General features: G+C 42.2%; 1 protein-coding gene across 1 annotated transcript in view; it reads right to left on the bottom strand.

The window, feature by feature from the left end:
* DYNC2H1 (dynein cytoplasmic 2 heavy chain 1) overlaps positions 1 to 20,821 on the bottom strand; it is a 160,465-nt gene that overhangs the window by 132,820 nt on the left and 6,824 nt on the right. The window contains exons 3-20 of the mRNA XM_082219683.1: positions 17,470 to 17,605; positions 16,802 to 16,920; positions 15,450 to 15,594; positions 14,066 to 14,298; positions 13,005 to 13,139; positions 12,793 to 12,906; positions 11,531 to 11,642; positions 10,992 to 11,116; positions 9,874 to 10,049; positions 8,419 to 8,614; positions 6,743 to 6,838; positions 5,572 to 5,712; positions 5,381 to 5,479; positions 4,792 to 4,931; positions 4,426 to 4,654; positions 2,764 to 2,891; positions 1,793 to 1,908; positions 1,117 to 1,244 (exon numbers count right to left, since the gene is read on the bottom strand). Coding sequence (XP_082075809.1) covers positions 1,117 to 1,244; positions 1,793 to 1,908; positions 2,764 to 2,891; positions 4,426 to 4,654; positions 4,792 to 4,931; positions 5,381 to 5,479; positions 5,572 to 5,712; positions 6,743 to 6,838; positions 8,419 to 8,614; positions 9,874 to 10,049; positions 10,992 to 11,116; positions 11,531 to 11,642; positions 12,793 to 12,906; positions 13,005 to 13,139; positions 14,066 to 14,298; positions 15,450 to 15,594; positions 16,802 to 16,920; positions 17,470 to 17,605 — 2,568 coding nt within the window. The remainder of the gene's footprint in view (positions 1 to 1,116; positions 1,245 to 1,792; positions 1,909 to 2,763; positions 2,892 to 4,425; positions 4,655 to 4,791; positions 4,932 to 5,380; positions 5,480 to 5,571; positions 5,713 to 6,742; positions 6,839 to 8,418; positions 8,615 to 9,873; positions 10,050 to 10,991; positions 11,117 to 11,530; positions 11,643 to 12,792; positions 12,907 to 13,004; positions 13,140 to 14,065; positions 14,299 to 15,449; positions 15,595 to 16,801; positions 16,921 to 17,469; positions 17,606 to 20,821) is intronic.

Below are 20,821 nucleotides of genomic sequence, written 5' to 3'. Positions count from 1 at the left end.
CAGGGCCACCCAAGATGGACAGGTCATAGTGGAGAGTTTTGACCAAACGTGATCCACCTGGAGGAGGAACCGGCAAGCCACTCCAGTATCCCTGCCAAGAAAACTCCATGGACAAAGGCAACAGGCATATAAAAGTCATGACGCTGGAAGATGAGCCCCTCAGGTCGGAAGGCGTCCAACAAGCTACCAGCATGAGTTTGACCAATCTGCGGGAGGCAGTGGAAGACAGGAGTGCCTGGCGTGCTCTGGTCCATGGGGTCACAAAGAGTCGGACATGACTAAACAATAACAAAACCAATTCAGCTTGGTAACATGATCTGGCAACCTGGCATAAGTTCCACCAGCAAAAAAGGGTACTGTTAAGTCAAGCCACACAATGAAATCAATGGAGTGGCCCTCATAAAACAGGCCCAGGCTCATCCAGCAGTCCTACTCCCCATGCAAACACCACACTCTTTAAACCACAAACAAGCACAGAAAAAACTCTCAGCATGAAGGCAGAAGTAAAAACTGGTAGCAGGTGGCCAGGTGACAGCAGAAATCTCTTATTCGACTGAAATCCTGCCTGCAAAAACTAGATGGCGCTCACCCCACCTGAGATACACATTCACTCAAAGGACAATAGACCTGTAATCACATCCCATATCCCCTACCTGGCCAGGCACCTGCATTTGGTCAGGGAACAAGAGCCTGATGTTTGTGTCCTTGACCAAGCAGAGCGAGGAGAACTGTACAGGGATATGAAAGGTCTCCCATTCACCATGACCACTTGGCATGTTGAATGCCCATATGCAATGCCAAGAGGAGGAGGAGGAGTTTGGATTTGATATCCTGCTTTTTCACTACCCGAAGGAGTCTCAAAGCGGCTAACACTCTCCTTTCCCTTCCTCCCCCACAACAAACACTCTGTGAGGTGAGTGGAGCTGAGAGACTTCAAAGAAGTGTGACTGGCCCAAGGTCACCCAGCAGCTGCATGTGGAAGAGCAGAGGCGCGAACCTGGTTCACCAGATTACGAGTCTACTGCTCTTATCCACTACACCACACTGGCCCTCTGTTGTATCCTACAACAACCCCCTCTGTGCGGGACAGACTTGGTAGTACAGAAAAAAAATTACCTCTTCTTTTTTGTCTTTTAGGTTTTTATATTTTAAATTATCTTCTGTTATTTCATCTACAGTTTGGGGCCTTGCTATCAAAGTTTTCATGGCATCATTGAGAAATGAAGAAATATCATGTAGATGACCTAAACAAAGGAAAATAGAAAACAAAAGTTTTGGTTTAACACAACACAAATGATTAAACCAAGGGGATAGTCTTTTCTTTCTTTCTTCCCACAAGGAAAACAGCATAAGCAACCGGACAAAAGCATCGTACTGGATTTTAACAGTTTTTAAAAACTGGGGCTGTAACTAGACATAACGCACAGCCCTTAATAACAGTACAACCCAAAACAGTTTAATTGGTGAAATATTACTTAAAAATGCTTAGTTCCACTGCAGTTAATATTACTTACTGAGCAGCAAAAGATGGATGTGGGATAAGACTGTTTAATATACAAAATCATCGCTCTTATTATGAAAGGTTATTATGGATGATGCAACCAAGTGAACAAATGTTACTTTTCAAAAGCCAGGCCAGCACGCCCACCAGAGTCACTATATGTCACAACATATCTGATATCTAAAATAATGCTATGCAAGGTAACTGTTTTTCACAGAGGGAGCAGGAGTGAACAATTTATTGCTATTTTCTAAAACTTTAGCAAGAATGTTTCTCTCTTTTGAGCATTACCTTGTATGGACTTTCTCAAAGACATCACGAGAACATCATACAACTTCTGGATAAGATCATCAATCATAGACTTCACAGGGTTGCAATTCACTATTATGCAATCAACCTTCACAGTGCTTCAAGAATTAAGACAACCAATTATATAATAATATAGAATACAGAGTTTAAAATAAACTTTAAACTGTACAGATTTGAAATATGGTCCATTTGTAACAACAAACCATGGGCTGTCATTATAAGCATGAGCCTGAACAAACCTTTGACTCTTCTCCCACACCTCCATCATCTCTTTTACATTCAAGTAGAGATTACTGAAAGCTTCTTGCATTGCTTATGAATAAATAAACCTGTTTGTGGTTTAATAGCTTGGTTCATTAATTAACCACAATTAGAAGAAACTAACGTCTCTCAAATTTGACTATAACAAGAAACTAGTTTATTTGAAAGCTCTTCTCATGTATGCAGGGCAAAGGGAGGGGAGTACAGAGCATGAAAACTCAAATTCAGGGGAATGAGTACTGATAACATTCATGTGGATCCCCAAGTTGTTCAGCTTTTTGGGACACCAGAAGGCTGCCCCACATTGCTCTACATCAGACACTCCAATCATTCCAATTATGGTTTAACTTTCTTTAGAGAGGTTTTGACTAGACTGACCTGGCACTAGCTTCTCTGATTTTCACTTTATCATGAGACTCAGTTCAAGATTCTGGTTTTAATCACTATAGCCCTAAACATCCTGTGACTAAATTACCTCAATAAGTACTTCCCTGCATGAGTATGCCTAATAACTTTGATCTGTTCCACATCCGCTCACACTAAAAATTACCCCAAATGAGATTCCTCCACCTCCCAGTTTCCACTGACAGATTATTCAGGCATAAAATGAATTTGCTCATACAGTCCATGCTATCAAAACTAACACATGCAGGAACTTATTACTCATTTATAGTTCTTCCAGGGTACAATACCTTGGAAGGCGCTCCACTTCTTTTCCTCGCACTTTTAGGGCTTTGAAATTTTTTTCCCAGTCCTGTTCATTGAAAAGATGATTCTCCACCAGAGCTTCCATATCGACTTGTCCAATTATAACCCACTCCTTTGCCGTAGCATCCATATTTTTATAACAGAGAAGATGAAAGGTCCTTTGTGTAAGATACTCAACATATTTTTAAAAACAAAATGCTAATTTTCTAAACAGGCAAACAAAGCATGACTCAAATAACTCTGATGAAGTCGGTTCTTACCTACATGAACCCTTGACATCATAAATCAAAGCACAATCCCATCTTTTCATACCAGAAACTGTAGGTATACACTCCCTGCAGTTTCACTGTCCATGATGGCATCTCATGCTAGATAGAGGAGGTACACTGTTTATTTAAATGGCCACGCATTCATGGGGCCAAAAAAATGAGAACGAACTGCAGGACTCCAAAGGCCTCTGTGTTTGCAAGTCTCAGATCACTGTCCTACCATCTATCTGGACATTTCAGAAATCTTACAGCCTGTCTACACACACAGTGTATACTTAAAGCCACCTCTGGTGAATTAATCATTTTAAACACAATAGCTGAGATTCATATGTTCCAGCTGTTTCTTAAGCAGCTGGTCATGAAACAATGTCCACATTCCCACAGCTTCTTTTCAAATTCCTCCTCCAAAACTCTACACTTAAGGTCAGACAGCTAATCCAAAAGAAAATTCTGAAAGAACTCTAGTTCACAAGTGCTGACATTCAAATTAAGTGCCTTGTGGGATTGAAGCTCATAACAGAAGTTCCTTTATACACCATATTTGCACTGCTTCAGCCAAATCCGACTGGTTAGCATGCCATAGCCACACCTAAGAACCTCCTACTAAACATTTGTTGAATATTTGTGGGCAATCCATCTCTAATAATCATAAAATTTGAACAGCAACTATTATATTTCATATTTGATATATAGAACAAAAGGCTGCAGTTCTAAGCAAATTTACAAATAACTCCCATTGATCTTAGTGGAACTTACAGTGGTACCTCAGGTTACATACGCTTCAGGTTACATACGCTTCAGGTTACAGACTCCGCTAACCCAGAAATAGTACCTCGGGTTAAGAACTTTGCTTCAGGATGAGAACAAAAATTGTGCTCCGGCAGCGCGGCAGCAGCAGAAGGCCCCATTAGCTAAAGTGGTGCTTCAGGTTAAGAACAGTTTCAGGTTAAGAACGGACCTCCAGAATGAATTAAGTACATAACCCGAGGTGTTGTTGTTTAGTCGTTTAGTCGTGTCCGACTCTTCGTGACCCCATGGACCAGAGCACGCCAGCACGAGGTACCACTGTATATTTGAGTAAGTAAGTTCAAGCAAATAGCAGATGTGCATCAATTAGCATGCAGCAGCCATGTACTAGGAAGACACAGCCAATCAGCACACTCTAGTGCATGCCCTTAAGAGATGCATTTCTAATCTATATACCTTACATGTTTATTGCAAGCAATATAAATACATGACCTGCAACAAATGTGATTGCAACATGAAGTGAAGAAGCACTCAGGTGCTTGACTAAGCAGAATGGAATATAAATGAAGGTTAAGCTGCTTCTAAGCCCATGTTTAAAAGCCCTTGAAGCAAATGCAACTATCTCTGCACCTTAAATGGGTCCGCAACTTCTGCCAATCTTCGGAACAAGTCTTCCGCTTTACTGAAAGTGGTGAGAAATCCACTTGCGTTTCTTTCAGTCATGACAGAAAAAATGCACTCCTCATCGGTTTCACTCACGCCCCTAAATTGGTTTGGAATAGATATGAATCTCTTCATTTCTCTATAATATCTTGCTCGTACTTCTTCAAAAGGAGGTTTAAACTGTATTCTTCCTTGTCTGAAAAAAATGTTTTTAAAATACATTAGCGATTAGAATCACAGACCATGGACCAGCCAGGTTGCAATTACTATATTAGTAGGTATGGAAATGTACGTATTGTTGTTGATTTTGCTAACTGAAAGAAATAAACTTACTTGTAAGTTAGATCAATGTTTATTTCTGGTAAATTTTCATTAAGTGCTTCCAAGCCCATTTGATACTGATGCTCCAGAGCTTTATACAATTGATGGTTCCAGTGCAGCCTCCATGCTTTCATGTCACGTGCAAGGAAACCCTATCATTTGACAATATTAGAACACAGTCAAAGGTTAAGAAGTCCTAACCATAGAAGCCGTTCACCATGAGAACTAATTGACTCAGAAAACTGCCTAGAAACCACCTTCCTTTTCAAGAAAAGATTATCCCGGCAACTAAGAGGATTTGGTATCTATGGTATATCTTACAGTACAGCAGAGAGTTGAACTAATCCCTCTGGCTTATCTAGTTTTTGAATCTTCCCAGGAACAGTAAGGAAAGTATGGTTCAGGCCAGTCAGTGAGTCGCAAAGCAAGCAGGATCCTCACCAATGAACCTAGTCTATTTCCAAATGTATCCATATTCTTGATGAATTGACAGCTTTTAACAAACATTTTGTACAAAAAGTTCCGCACGTTCACCTATAAATACACGTGTATTTATTTTTGCTTAAATAGTACTGGCAGTTAAGTAACAATGCAAGCATGCCTGGGACTCAAGATTGGAAAACACCCCTCGGAGTTCCTGCAAGCCATCTTTCCAGCGCTGCTGTTGCCGAAGCAGATCTATGTTCATCAGCCCAACAACCTATCAAGAAGAATTCAAAACATACTAAATGTGGTCATCAATCAAGTGGAAGGAAATAATACAGCAAATTAATATATGCCAGTCAAGCATACCTTTTCTGTGAAATTAGTATGCCATTTCCTTAATTTTCTGTTTTCAGTAGCAAGCCGTTCTGCTGCAATTTGAAGCTTCTTGATATATGCTTCAAGCTCTTTAGGATTATCCCATGTTATCTGTCCCTCTGCTTTCGAATGCTATCAAAGAAAGGAAGCACATGCAAATGAAGAAGTAGAAATATTTACTTGTTTGTTCATAAAAGGGAGAGCTGCCAATGCTCAAGGCAAATAAAATTACTCTCAATTGAGTTCCTGTTAGTTGCTGCTAGAAAAACATTCCCTGTCCTCTCATGTGCCAATGCAATTGCTGCTCCACAGAGAAATAAGAGGAGAAACAAGACACAGGGGATTATTATTTTTTCCATGAAATTGTAACTGGGCTATTTGCACAGACGATGATCAAAGCTGTGTAAGTATAATACTGCTGTAGTCTGGCTATACACATGACATACATGAATGAAAACATGAAACTGACAAGTTTTCCCCTTTACCACTGCAATTCTGCTACAGTTTCAAAGCTTTATGAATTCCACTAACAACCACCTTATCAATGTCACTGTTCTGCCTTGACACTGTAGTAGGACCCCTTTATAGTTTCAACTCCAGGACTCCATAATAGATGGATAGCATATATGAACATGCAGTTATGGAGGGAAGGGGCATATAATTGATATTAAAGTATCACCAAGCATGTCATCTCCAAAGGAGTTTTAAAACACCAGGACAACAATGGGTAAATGTGAATAGGATTGCAGTCCCAGTAAATAAAGCAGACATGACTGGAAACCGAGTAAGATCTCCACTAACAGAAGCTTAAATATTTGTAGTGACTGACATAGAGCAAGTAGGGGTAAATCCATTTTGGGATAACTTGCTCCAGTGAAGGAGAACTGATGCTCAAGTCCACTTTCCCTAAGAATGGCTTTCAGAGGAAAACAAAGTGGTGCAAATACGTATGTTTCAAACAACATGATTACTACAACAAAGGCATTTATTTCCTCCTCTACTTCTTCTGAAATTTCATACAAACCATCAATACCCATGGACAAGAAGAGATGCAATCAGACACACTGAACAATAACAGACAGCAAAGGAAATATACAAAACAGGAAATATACAAGACAGTTTCCATGAATAATAAAATATTGAAAAATAAAAATTATATTACTTTAATTATCTGTTCAAATGCTAAAGCAGACTGTAGCATCATTGGCTTCTGACTTGGAATCATCTGCTGATCAATACTGTTGTAAAAATGTGCCACCTATAAACACAAAGCAAATGAAGTCTGTTATGCATAAGCACCACGTCTAAATTTAAATGTATTTTTCTCTATTCTTTAGAATATTGTTTCCATTTCATTTAAACAGAAAAGCAACTCATAGTGCAAGCATATGCATGTTTAACCACAGGTTAAGTCTTACTGTATTCAAGGGGGCTTGCACAAGATTGCAACGTCAATCTAATAACTTGAAACACCATGAGACTCCGATACAATGGCCACATATATATCCACTTCTTTATTGCTTCTATATCTAAACTAGATAAACATTTACAGCTAATACTCTACAATAAGTGCTTGAAATGTTAGCCTCAATCACAAGACACCAGCATACATTCTGCCACTATTTATTACTAAGCCATTTGCCTTGCATATAAAAATCAGTAAGACAATCCTCAAAATTGTCTGTGTCCAGGATATGCTCAGACTTTTTAATTTATTTACTTGCACTAGGGAGAGCCAAATCACTTGAGTCCATTATAACATTACAGTGAATGGTTGAACATTACAAGAGGGAAGCATAACCCATCACACCATGTGTTCATCACCTTCGGAGAAAAGATGTTTTCAAACTTTCTATCTCCATGGTGCTCTCTTTCATCCATCCTCTCTGCGTCTTTCATATTCTTCTTCCTACTATAACAACTTCCTTCTCTTATCCCCTTCCTCTCTGTCCTCACTTCATTTTTATTTATTTATTTTTAAATATTAACTTTTATCTTTCAAATTCCCTTCAGTGCCTCCTCTGGTCCTTTCTCTGAAGAAGAGAGACCATTCCCCTGCAATCTTCCCTGTCCCCTAATCACATTTACTCAGTTCCATCTTTTCTCCCCACCCACCTTGCCACACACACACACACATACACTCTTGCCCAAAACCAGGCTGTTCTGACAGACAGCAGATAGCTGTTGCTGCAAAATTAGTCAACAGAAGACCAGGTGGGTAAAAGGGAGCACTGGTTTGTGTGACGGGAGCAGAAGGCACAGCAGAAATCCCAGGCTCTTGTCCTGTTCCTCAGTCAGTCCATCCATCCTTTTTTTTGCCCTCTACCTCCACTTTCCATTATTTCTCTCAGACTTCATTTCTCCATCATCTGTTTACTGTCTTTCTTTTCTTCTCATCCCTCCAAATTTCCAGGCCACAGCCTCACTCTCGCACATGACTATGTACTTGCATTCAGGGAATCAAAAGCTGCAGCACTACCAGCGGGAAGGGCAGGCAACAGAGGATGCAGTGAGCACTGAGGACCACCATTTGACAAATATTACTGTAATTTACATCAAGTATGTATCTTCTGGTAGAGAAATAAACGGCACATCTATGTTTGGGTGCAAAGTTTAGTTCAAATTCCACCATACCCTTTGATTTGGTTTCAGAACTAGATATAATTTTAACACCTTTTGGGGCTGAACTTACTCCCTACTCTGTACTCTCATAAAATATATTGTAACAGAAGCAGACACTCAAGGTAAATTTATCATGAGCCCCATCCTAGATAGAACCAATCCATTCAGATTGACAGTGCTCAGCAGAGTCAGAACTTGTAGCTCGTGGTGTCATACCTGCTTGAGAATAACTGCTTGTTTGCAGAATTTTTGTGCTGTGCTTGAAGTTTGCTGTATTTTGGCAGGAATAACAAAGCCAAGCGCAGACAGTTGACGCACTTCTCTTAGGAGCACCACCAAGCGATCCGAATAATGTATTTTTAATGCTCCATCAGAGTGATCAAGTTCCATAACAGGACTGCTGGCCTGTAAGCTAAACCAAAACATTTCCATTACTAGACATTATTTTTCAGTAGCAATATAGCCTGCACTATAAACTGGAGTGTAGGGGCTGAACTGGCTATCACCTATGCCAGCTGTTTCCATTCTAAGCCACCGCTATAATAAAGGCATAAAATATACTGCACAAGCCAAACATTTTTACCGCTGCGACCTCTTCTTCTGGTTGGAAGGATTAAGAATGTGCCGCAGTCGTGGCTTCCTTATTTCACATGGGCACTTGAGAATGCAGGCGGCTATTCTGCTTCCTGGCTTTTTGGCAGCCCTTTATGGATGTCCAGCTACTCTGCCTACACCACCACCCCCACCTTATTTCTCTCTAACATGCAACAAAGCAACTAGGATCCCAACCCTCTCATGTTGAGCAGGGTTACCACCCATGGAAGAAGCAGTGAAGCCTCTTCTCCTTTGTGGATCTCACCTAGCGTCTCTGCAGCTGCCATCTGTTAACCCTCCCCTTCATGAGGAGCTGGTAGTAGAGGCAGTCAGGTGAGTGAGAATGAATTTATGTGAGAACTTGCACTTCCTCTCACTACTCAGAGCACTGTGAAAGAGGCAGCCCATAATGAGGAAAGCAGTGAAAGCAGCTACAGCTTTTTCAGTGGAAGCAATGGAATGCATCCACTCATCATTTGTGTTTCACACACATTTCTACTGAAGGAGGCTCACCCCTCTCCTCAATGAAGTAACGAAGCCACACTGCTTTTTTGCTCCTTTCTTTGCTAGGCACATTCAAGGTAGTGCAAGTTTCCCTCAGTTCAATGTCCCCTACAGTAAGCTACTGGAGTGAAGGTCTTCAAACTCTGCCTCATGGCGGAAGAGGGTCTATGAGCAAAACAGATGGAGTCATTGCACTGTTCTCAATGCTGAGCAACATTGCCATTCCCCCTGTTAAGCCAATACTTCCTACTCTACAACTTAACAGCTCATTTCAGAAGAAGAACCTCATGCAAGAAACACAAGAAGTGTGAAACAAGAATCAAAATTAGTTTTCGCATCTGCAATTTGCATGGACACCCACAACAGTTGTAAATCGTTCTGTAAGTGTTCTACCGTCATGATCTGGGTTCTTTAGTCCTCTAGAGAGATGCTTTAGATATTTTTTTTAAAATGCACTGCTTGACTCAAACCTTATCCTACTAAAATGCTTAACTACAGGTTCTAGAGTTGCTCTTTGAATCATAGAATTGTAGAGTTTGAAGGGACCCTGAGGGCAATTTTTTTTACACTTACCAAAGACCAGACTTGGGGTTTGACAACCCTGCCTGAATGTCCCTGGACCAATAATCAAATTGTTCCTGTTCGTATACTTTAAAATGTTCTAGAAGATCATCTGCAGTTCGTCGGAAATTGTGAAATCCAGACAGGTCTGAAAGAAGGGCCTCTGCGATCTTAATGGCATCATCTACCTGAAACGTTCAAAGATTGGAAGTTCAGCGTGTAGTTTAGCATGTAGACAATGATTTATTATTCAGAATATCAGACTACAGACTGCCTAAACCTGCTCGAACTATCAGGTTCCCTTACACTTGTGGAGAGCTGTACACCTACATTTTCTCTCACAGAGCACGATCTAGATTGTGTCCTATATGAGACTTGAAATAATGCAACCACCACTGAAGTACCTGGCCATTTTCAGTAAGAGGGTCACACCAACCCATGGTCAACCCTCCAGGAGACAAATGTCGCAATGTAAAAGTCAATGTAGCCAATTAAAAAAGGTGTGCATATTTTGTGAATCGGTGGGTCCCGAAAAAGGAGGGGGCATCACAGAATCACAGCAATGGACTCACAGGAGTGATAGATAGATAGATAGATAGATGATTGACAGATAGACAGACAGAGAGAGAGATATCCTTTTTTAAATAAAAAAGTGGATGAATATTGAAGGACCACAATAAAAAATTTTTGGTACTACTTTATCTCAGCAGGGACCTAGAGAAGCAAGCAGTAAAAATAAATACATATTTTTTAAAAAGGGGGCTTTGGCATTAGTTTATTGTACTGAGGAACCCACAACAGCAGTTTTAAAAAAGAACAAAATAACCTATTTGGGTCCTCCTGACCATACAATAACCTGTAGATGCCATCTGATAGGGGTGTGGAGGAGAGCCTATTCCATTATTAACAGGGTTCAAGATGGCAGCAACTATGGAGTGCTTTGGATGACTATTATATATATATTCAGGTATTTCATGATCCTTGGTACTGGCTCTTTGATTCTCTGGTTACAGTGGTGATATGTAGTGCCAAATACTGAGTTGAATTGGACATTTTTGTGTTTTTATGATATTGTGAACTGCTATTTATTTATTTATTTATTTAATCTGCTCAATGATTTTAATTGGTACCTTTAATTCCAGCTGGCGCACCCAAACAATATTATTCACAACTTCAGAAAGATTTTTGCCAGCAAGTGGTCCTGATGCTTCACCAGGAGTACCATGGCATCGTGTCTCAAAATCTGTTTGATAATCTGTATAACAGTAAAAAGCAAATTGTTAGTGAATATTACTGACAGCTCTAGAATCACTGAACTTCTTCTCCTTATGCCCAGCTTAAAAAGGCTTGAGTTTGACTAACATTTTGAAAAAGTTCTATACTGGTATGTCCTAGCTTCTGCTGAATTTGTTAAACTGCAAAATTTAAGTATGAATATGCATTCCTTCCATAAAATTTCAACCCTGATTTTCTCACCATGTGATCTTTCACTCATAACCATTTTAACCTGCTCTTCTTTTCCAAGCAGATCTCAATGTGGGGTACATCATGAAAGATGCAATTAGATTTATCCGAATTGAAAAACAAGCATGATACATTAATGAAGTGAACAATCAAACCTTACAATATTTTAATGCATATTTTCAAAAGTAACAATTGTATTTCTTACCTTTGACCGAGTCCTGTAGTTTCGCCAACAAAGTTTCTCTTTCTAAAATCAATTCTTTGCTAATGCTTGGGCGTCTTACTAACTCCTTATATTTCTGAAATGCTTGAAGAAGCTAGAAATATACATTAAAAAAATTGCTACTAAACCAAATGCAATGGATCATCATGGACTGGTGTCCATTAACTATTATCTTTTTAATTGGTAGTGGAGACCATAACCCATGACTGATCTGGAGGCTTCCCACCCAACACCCAGAGAATGGTGAACACACCCAACATAGCAGCTTGACTTTTCAATACATACTTCAGCCTTGTAGCTAATTAGTGAGCCCCTAAATAAAACCAGGGAATGGTTTATCTAGAGCAGGGGTGATGTATGTGCAGCCCACACGCAGCCTGTGAATTCACTTCCAATGGCCTGGCAGCCCTCCCAGAACCAGTTCTTGTCCTCACTTACTTGCAAAGGCTTCTCTTCTCCCTCTCAAGTGGCACCAAGCACAGAAAGGAACATGTCTTCCTGTATGCTAAGACCTAGGAAGTGCACAGTCCCAGGGGGCAGGAGAGGTGCCTTTGTAAATAAGGGAGGGGATTTGCTCTTCATCACAGAGCTGGGCTGGGAGGAAAAGTCCCTCTCCTCCTATCCCAGCAGTACAATGAGGAGAAAATATTGCCTCTTCATTGTCAGGTATCTGTGTGTAAAGGCAAAAGTAAAGGGACCCTTGACCGTTAGGTCCAGTCGTGGCCGACTCTGGGGTTGCGGCGCTCATCTCACTTTATTGGCCGAGGGAGCCAGTGTACAGCTTCTGGGTCATGTGGCCAGCATGACTAAGCCGCTTCTGGCTTCAGCGCACTGAAACGCCGTTTACCTTCCTGCCGGAGCGGTACCTATTTATCTACTTGCACTTTGACGTGCTTTCGAACTGCTAGGTTGGCAGGAGCAGGGACCGAGCAACGGGAGCTCACCCCATCGCAGGGATTCAAACCACCGACCTTCTGATCGGCAAGTCCTAGGCTCTGTGGTTTAACCCACAGCACCACCCACGTCCCCTCTGTTTGTGTGTACAGGCATGCATATATGTTTGCTGTGCTTCCCCACTACTGCCATGCAGCACTCAAGAGAGGTGGCTGACTTTTAATGTGGCCCACAAGGCAAAAAAGGTCAGCCGCCACCCCCTAATCCAGAAGCTTGAAGCATCCATTGTTTTTAGCAGGTATTTCTTTAAATGCCTAGTTATGCCATTTTCTTGTTGTTTTTTAAAATACCTGTTGTGGACTGTCTTGAATTTCTGAAATAAATGTTTTCAATTTGCTTGCTATTTTTTGTTCTGCAGGAGAAATAATCCTTTCATACTGGCATACTGCTGCTTTCCATAAAGGCTAGGGGAAAAGAACACCCATTTAGTTGGGGACATTTTCATCAAAACTATCAAATACAATCTAAAGGGGGTGTAACAATAAGATGTAAGTGTGAATACCTCTGTATAAGGATTATAGTGCACAGGATTCAAACCAGCAAAGGGCTCAAAGACCTGGGCAAGGTGCAGTGCTTGCTGTTCACCAGTTGGCAAAAAATATGTAAGTTTCTCATGAAGCGTTCTAATAGTTAGCACCTATACGAGAAAAGGAATATTTTAACTATACATATGAACCCCTCACCTGCAACAGGCTATCAACTAACAAAACTGCATGCAACAAATCCTAGAGGCAATAAAAGAGCATTTTAAAACCTTCTCTTAAAAATTATCAACAAAGCTTTCAATCTAGTGAAAATTACATTAACCCATTATCATATTAACATTTAGATTTGTGATCATATCTATAATTAGAATAATTTATTATAATTAATGTTGCATTATCTGAAGTAATAAATACAACAACACATCACTGAGGCCAGGAGTAAACTTTTTAATGGGAATTCCATAAGAGAATAGAACTCTCAATAATACAGTTTTGACCCCCAAAAAATCCTTGGAATTGACCATATGAAGCTCCTTTATACTGAGACAGATCATTGATGTTATTAACCCAATATTGTCTATTTTGACCAACAGCAGCTTGGTCTTGCAGCCGCACTAGAGATCCAATCAGCATCCATGATTATCTCCCTTACCTGCTTAAATATTGCAACAGTGCTGGAAAGGATTAACCTTTTCCTCCTCACAGCACCACCTTGATTTATTGATGAAAATCACCCCAAATATGAAGTTTCTACTGCCCCCTTTAGAGAAACTCAAACATGGAAAGGGTTTAAAAAAGTGTTTCTCCCCACCCCCACCCTTCAGCATCAGGGTTCCAGTCTGAATAAGGTCCCCTGCAGCAGCTTTTTGCAAAAATAGAGATGCAACTCACTGATCTCATCATTCATCAAGTTGCTTGATGCTCAAACATAAGTCTTTATTAGAACCTGCTCCCAGATGCATGGGACTGAACTTTGCTCTATCATTAAGCTATGGGCCATCCCCAATAGAATGCATTATGTTTAAAAGCTTCAACTCTTCCCCCTCACCCTAAAAGAGAAAATAAAGCAAACTGATACCTCTTCAAGTCGTTTACCAAGCTTCCCTAGCATTTCAGGAACGTATTTCTCATCTTGCCATACATGTGGGGTATAACGCTGCCAAAGCTGCCCAGTAAGGTGATCACAGGCTGCTACCCATTGTTCACAAATCATGATGCCAGCCTTTAGATTTTCTTTCACAATGTGGAAGGAATCTTCCCATAGATTTAACGTTCCTAGTTTCTTCTGAACAAATCTTCCAAGAGAGCCAGCTGAAATCACATACAGATAGTGCAAAATTACTTACAAGCACTGTACCTTCTCTAGCTGAAAGAAATGTTCCCCATCACTACTTATGGCTTTAGACCTTTCTTCTTAACATACTAGACAGGTGTAATAATTCAGCTCAGAACATGGCACCTTTATGCTGTCAGTATCAAGCAGCTATCACAAAAAATTTAATACCACTGAGTCAAATACTTCGTATAATTGGATGTAATATGCAGCCTCCATCAGTCAAGGGACAACACAGATACTTTACTTAATAACTGACTACCAGTACAAGATTATCTAAAAACTACCCCACCCCAAAGTCCAACCCAATCAATGTCGCCCCCACTAAATTGGCAAACCTGCCATAGCTGCAATTCCCTATAATCATGTTTACTACTTTATCTTTTTTAGAACTTTCAACAGAAATATTTGTTCCAAATCTGCGTTCACCAACACAGTGAAGAAGATTGTACGGGCAGAGCAATACCACAAAAGGTACAGAGATAATAGTCGCCAATCCATGTTGCAGACTAGAATTGTATCTTAGCTGGATTTTGACTTGACATGAGGAGCATCAAGCATCATTACAGATTGTTCAATGACTTGGGCTGAAGGGTCAACTAGAGATGTCTTTATCTGATTCAGGGGCACATCTAGGCAGACCCAAATAAGATTTACCTCGAAAGCTCTGAGTAGCAGCCATGTCAGCACACAGGTTACATGTAGAGGAGCCAGTAAGATCCTTGTAAGGGTTGAGGAATAATGCTAACCCCCAGATTTTCGCGTTATATTTAACATTGGCTCAGCAGACTATGGGTATGTTCACACAGAACTGCCAAATACCCAGTATCCTCATTTAATAAATCTGATTCCCTAAAAGGCACAGAGGATCTGTGTCCAGTCCATGCAAATCTGCAACACACTGGAGACAACTTGGAATCTCATACTGAGCAGAATACATTAGGAAGAGGAGTGACGTAGGCTCAGATAATTTTATTCCATATTACCTTCCCTTTTCAGGCACTTCTCCACGCACTTCTAGAGAAGCACATAAGTACTAAAACAAAATGCTAGAAATTCCTCAAAGAGCAACAACCTATATTTTAAGCATCTGTTCATCGCAATCGAGTTTCTCTACAAACAACTTTACCTATGACATCCAAAAGATTTTGCATGCGTGGCTGAGGAAAAGGTTCATGTTCCGGCTGTCTCCATACATCATCTACAGTATCCCGTGTAGTCTCGACTAAATCCACAACTTCAAATAAAGATAAGCTGTCCAAATTGTAATAATCCTAGAGATACAATGTGTATTTTAAAAACATAACTTCCTACCCAAAGAACAGGGCTACAATCTACACGGGACTTTACCTGTGAATATTTTAATGAAAATACTGTGTAAGAAACTTGACTGCAAATGCTTTGGGATTTTGCCATTTTGATTGTTATTTGCTCACTACTTAACGTCAGCCTTTGCCAACCTAGTGCCTTCCAGATACTGCTGGACCATAACTCCCATCAGCTCCAGCCAACCCAATGGCTGGGGCTGACCAGAGTTGTAGTTCATCAACATCTGGAGGCCACTAGATTAGTGAAAGCTGACTTGCATCTTTGAAGGCATGACACACAGTAAAATCCTAATACAACAAGAACTGACAACCCTGTTCGTTTTTGTGAAAATATTGTTTTTTATGCAGTTACATGCAAATGTATTTTATTTTCTTGAAATTATTTGTAGCCCATTTTTCAAATGCATTGTCTGAAGCAGCTTATATTAGGAAACAATGACAACTAGTGACTGGCAGTGAAGGAAGAGGTGGCAGAAGAGGAGGGGATTCCCAATGTCCTTACCAGACAGTACTGCAAGACGGCAACAGCTGCATAGCTTTGTCTGGTCATTTATGAGCTGTGTGCTGGCAATGCTAACCTAGCATGCCCATGCCTCTGCTTCACAACATTTCAGATAAGGAATCAGGAGCCCCTCCCACACAGATGCTGCTTATCAATGGTAACCACTTTCCTTCCAGCATGCCACTTCACCAGCCACCACATCTCACAAACAGAGCTCAATCAACCAAACGTTTATGAATGAATGCACATTCTCAACTATCTCAGGGATGTCACTGGGTGCCACAGGGCACGTGATGTCCCACGTTATTCCTAAATATTTGAAATGGAGCCAGATAACAACAAGCTCAAACATTTGAGAGTACCTGCTGATTTCTGTAGAGAGCAAAAACATTCAAATGGGCAAATTCCTAATGGGCAGAGTACCCAATCCTTCAAACCCTTCTTTGCGGTTTCAAGAAATCACTGAACTATGCTTCCAAGCAAAGACTACACTCCAGTGAAGCCAAATCCCTGAAGTTGCAAAGAGGGTTTCAATCTCTCAAAGCTGGGAATAGTAATCAAGCATGCATGTGGAGCTGTTGGCTGTGACTATTGTGCTAGACTGGAGCAGGTTTTATATAGAACATCACTGAATAAATAAAAGTTACACACATATGCAATGACTTCAAATAATTCTTTAAAATGTGAGGCTCTCTCCTTGCTAGATGACTTGCTTCCACGTTGAGCACGCTCTGTCCAGAACTGAAACTCGTCATTTGGACAAAGTATTGCTGTAAAAAAAGGAAACAAATTCAGCAAATACAACATTCAGAGTTGTGTCTATTAATGTATATGAAACAGACTGAAGATATGCTACGGGATTTAATCAACTTCTGTTAAATCTCAGTAAATTTATACTCTGCAATGCAGTTCAACACTGAATTAAAATATATTCATATGGAAATATACAATGTGAAGAATGACTCAGAATTAACTAGCATTGAAGCCTTACATCATAATTCTCAATTTGCTTATTTCAAAGTCTAGGGAACTTTGATATCAAGGGGATACATTTACAAGTGACACTTGGAATGGCAGGTTGCTGTATCACACAAATTACAGATTCATTTCTAATTTACATTCCACTGTCTGTAAATAAGTGCCTCGTGATTTTTTTTATTTTTTAAAAAAACCTAAAGCCCCACTCTTCATTGGTACTGATACCAGGGCAGGGTATAACATTAAAAAAGTTCTAGACAACCATAAATATTTTTTAAAACCTTGAAAACATTAGCAAACAACAGTAACAAAAACCAATTAACCAGAGTTAAAACACGTACCTTGAACATCATCTTCCCGGTATTTGGCTCCTGCGTAAGCAGGATCTGTTCTCCTCAGAACAGCACCTAAACCAGCCTCTAACTCTCGTAAAAGATTCTGAAGCTTGGGATCAAATTCTCTACTCCATTTCTCATCCTGTAATAAGAATTTCAGATGTCAGGGAACTGACATCAGAGGAAAGGGAGTTGGTAGGGCTCCCAGAGACTGGGAGAGAGTCAGCAGCCAAAGCAGGGACAAGGAGGGGGAGCGAGGGGTCTCTGGAGGAGGATCTCAGTAATGCTGAGAGAGACGCAGCAGCCCAGGCAGGAAACAGCAGGGGAGAGAAAGGGGTGAGAGACACATCCAGCGAAAATAGCGGGGAGGTGTCAGAAGCAACTGCAGGGAGACCCATGCTTCGCCGGAAGCTGCCACGTCGTGAGTCCAGGAGACGCGTTTCCGTTAAGGAACTTCTTTGCTGGAAGCGCTTCCGCAGGCAGCCACTGTCAGACTCTACTAGTGACTAGAGCAGACATGTCTGAGGAGCTCTGTCACACACAGAGGTTTGTGGGGCCGCACAAACTCTGAAGGGGCACAATTTTAAGCACAAGCAGCTAATCATCCCCTGACAGCAGTCTGACAGTCTTTGTACGCTGCCTGTGCAGGAGAAAGCATCATGAGCAACCCAGCCGGAACCGGAGAGGCAGGGGTTGGAGCTGGTCCAAGCTTGGAAGAAAGGTATCAAGCTCTGGAGGTCCAACTTGCGCTGCAGACAGCGAGGCTCGAGGAGAGAAGGGCTCAGGATGCTGACAAAAAGGGGAGAACCACTCAGTTCCCCAGAAAGGTACCAGGATTGGTGCAGAAGTTTGGGGGGGACCCCAAGGATTACCATGCCTTTAGGACCGAGATGCAATATGCCCTGAATGTGCAGTTTGATGAGTTCCCTGATGAGGAATCGCGAGTTGCTTTCGTAATTGGGCATCTTGAGAAGGGGGCGCGGGACTGGGTTCGACCCCTGATGGCAACGCACAACGATATCCTAAAGGACACTATGAAATTCTTTCGTGCAATGGATATCATGTTTTCCAGCGATATTGAGGAAAGGGTGGTGCGCAGACAGCTAATGGCTTGCAAGCAGGGAAGCCGATCTGTCCGTGAGTACTGGACTGAATTTACCATGCTGATTCACAGATTGGGGTGGGATTTATCGGCAGCACCCATTCAGATGCTATTTGAAGAAGGTCTTTCTTCGGCTGTGAAAGACGAGCTGTCCAGGAGCCCCAGGGCGGTGTCTATGGATCAGCTGACCAAATCTGCGCTGACCATTGGAGCGCGCCAGGAGGCAAGAGCCTTGGAGAGGCGGGAAGGGAGAGGGGAACGTTGGAAGGAGTTACGCATTCCAGACATTCCTGAGCCAGCTTTCCCGCCGGCAGAGCCGATGGAAATCGGAACAGCCCGCGCGCGAGCAGTTTCAAAGCCCAGTGAGGGGGCGAAGAAGGAGGGAAAGGGAGCCCGGAAATGCTATCTCTGCCAACAGCCAGGCCACTTTGCCAGAGTATGCCCCCAGAGGAAGGAATGGCAAGGGATGGTGGGAGCAGTTGAGGGGGGAGAGCAGGGAGAAACGGAGCAGGTAAAAGCCAACGCCTGGTTGCCACCGTCAGGGCACTGCAGCCAGGCCAAAGAGCAGTGAAAGTGCCCGTGCCAGAAGCTCCTCGACCTGCTCTAGTGATTGAAGTGTCGCTAGAGCTGCAAAATGGACACCCCCTAAAAATAAAGGCGCTGTTGGACTCAGGCAGCTCCTGCAATTTTATGAGCAAGGAGTTTGCTGCTGAACATCAGATACAGACTATCCCTTTAAGCAACCCCCTGCAGGTGACCACGATCGATGGCAGGGAACTGTTGGGAGGAGGAGTTAGCTTGCAGACCGTCCCAATGATAATGAGGGTGGCAAGGCACATAGAACTGATAGCGTTTAATGTGGCCACCTTGGGAGGCGCTCCCATTATTTTGGGGATGAGCTGGCTAGCCTTACATGATCCGCTGGTGGGCTGGCATCAAAGAGTGGTTTCCTTCGGTTCAGCACATTGCTTAGAACACTGCAGGGGGGGAAAGGGGTCAGCAGGGGCCCAAGCCACCCTAGCAGGGACGGAAGTGATGGAGAAGGGGAAGGTGCCACCACAGTATGCTGATCTCAGCGACGTGTTCAGCGAGAAGGAAGCTGACCAACTACCCCCGCATAGGCCCTTTGATTGCCAGATCAATTTACTCCCTGGAGCACAGCTTCCTGTAGGCAAGTTGTATGCCATGTCAGACAGGGAAATGCAGGAGTTGCGAGCGTTCATTGACAAGAACCTGAAGAGAGGCTTCATCAGAGAGTCCAAGGCAGCGGGGGGTAGCCCAGTGTTTTTTGTGGATAAAAAAAACACGGACAAGCCGAGACTTGTATGTGATTTCAGGCGGTTAAATGCAGTGACAGAGCCGGTGGCTTTTCCTATGCCCAGGATTGATGATATTTTGACCAGGGTGCGGAAAGGAAAGATTTTTACAAAGCTGGACCTAAGGGGGGCGTACAACCTGATACGTATAAGGAAAGGGGATGAATGGAAGACCACCATGTTTACCCCTTTGGGGGCATTTGAATACCTCGTTATGCCTTTTGGATTACAAGCAGGCTCCGCGTGTTTTCAAGCCTTCATGAACCACGTACTGGGGCCTTTGCTCTACAAGAATTGCGTGGCCTTCTTAGATGACGTGTTGGTGTATTCGGAGAATGAGGAGCAACATGTGAGAGACGTCAGAGAAGTGTTGAGCAGGCTGCAAGCCAACAGGCTGTGGGTGAAACTGGAGAAGTGTCAGTTTCATACCAAGGAGGTGGAATTCCTGGGGTACCGCTTGTCAGACAAGGGGTTGGCCATGGACCCCGGCAAGGTTCAAGCGGTGCTGGAATGGAAAACATCCAAGACCAAGAAGGATGTGCAGAGGTTCCTAGGGTTTGGAAACTTTTATCGTAAGTTCATCCGAAACTTCGCCCACCTGACGGCGCCCATCACGGACTGTCTCAGCAGTAAAAAGAAGTTTGTTTGGACGGGGGAGGCGGAGCGAGCGTTTGAGGAACTGAAAAGGGCCTTCGCCTCTGATGAACAACTTCTACATGTGGATTTACAAAAAAAGCTGAGGGTCGAAACAGACGCTTCTGACAGAGCCATAGGGGCGGTGCTTCTTCTGCAGCCGGGGAAGGAGGGGTCAGAGTGGCGACCGTGTGCCTTCTTTTCGCGAAAGCTGAACAAATCTGAGAGGAACTACACGGTGTACGACCGGGAACTTCTTGCGATTCATGAGGCCTTCCGGAGATGGAGGCACCTGCTAATTGGTGCA

The sequence above is a fragment of the Podarcis vaucheri genome (assembly GCF_965113315.1).
Source record: "Podarcis vaucheri genome assembly, chromosome: 4".
Lineage (NCBI taxonomy): Eukaryota > Metazoa > Chordata > Lepidosauria > Squamata > Lacertidae > Podarcis > Podarcis vaucheri.
Note: the sequence above shows the minus strand (reverse complement) of the source record. Positions and strands in the feature narration are given on the sequence as shown.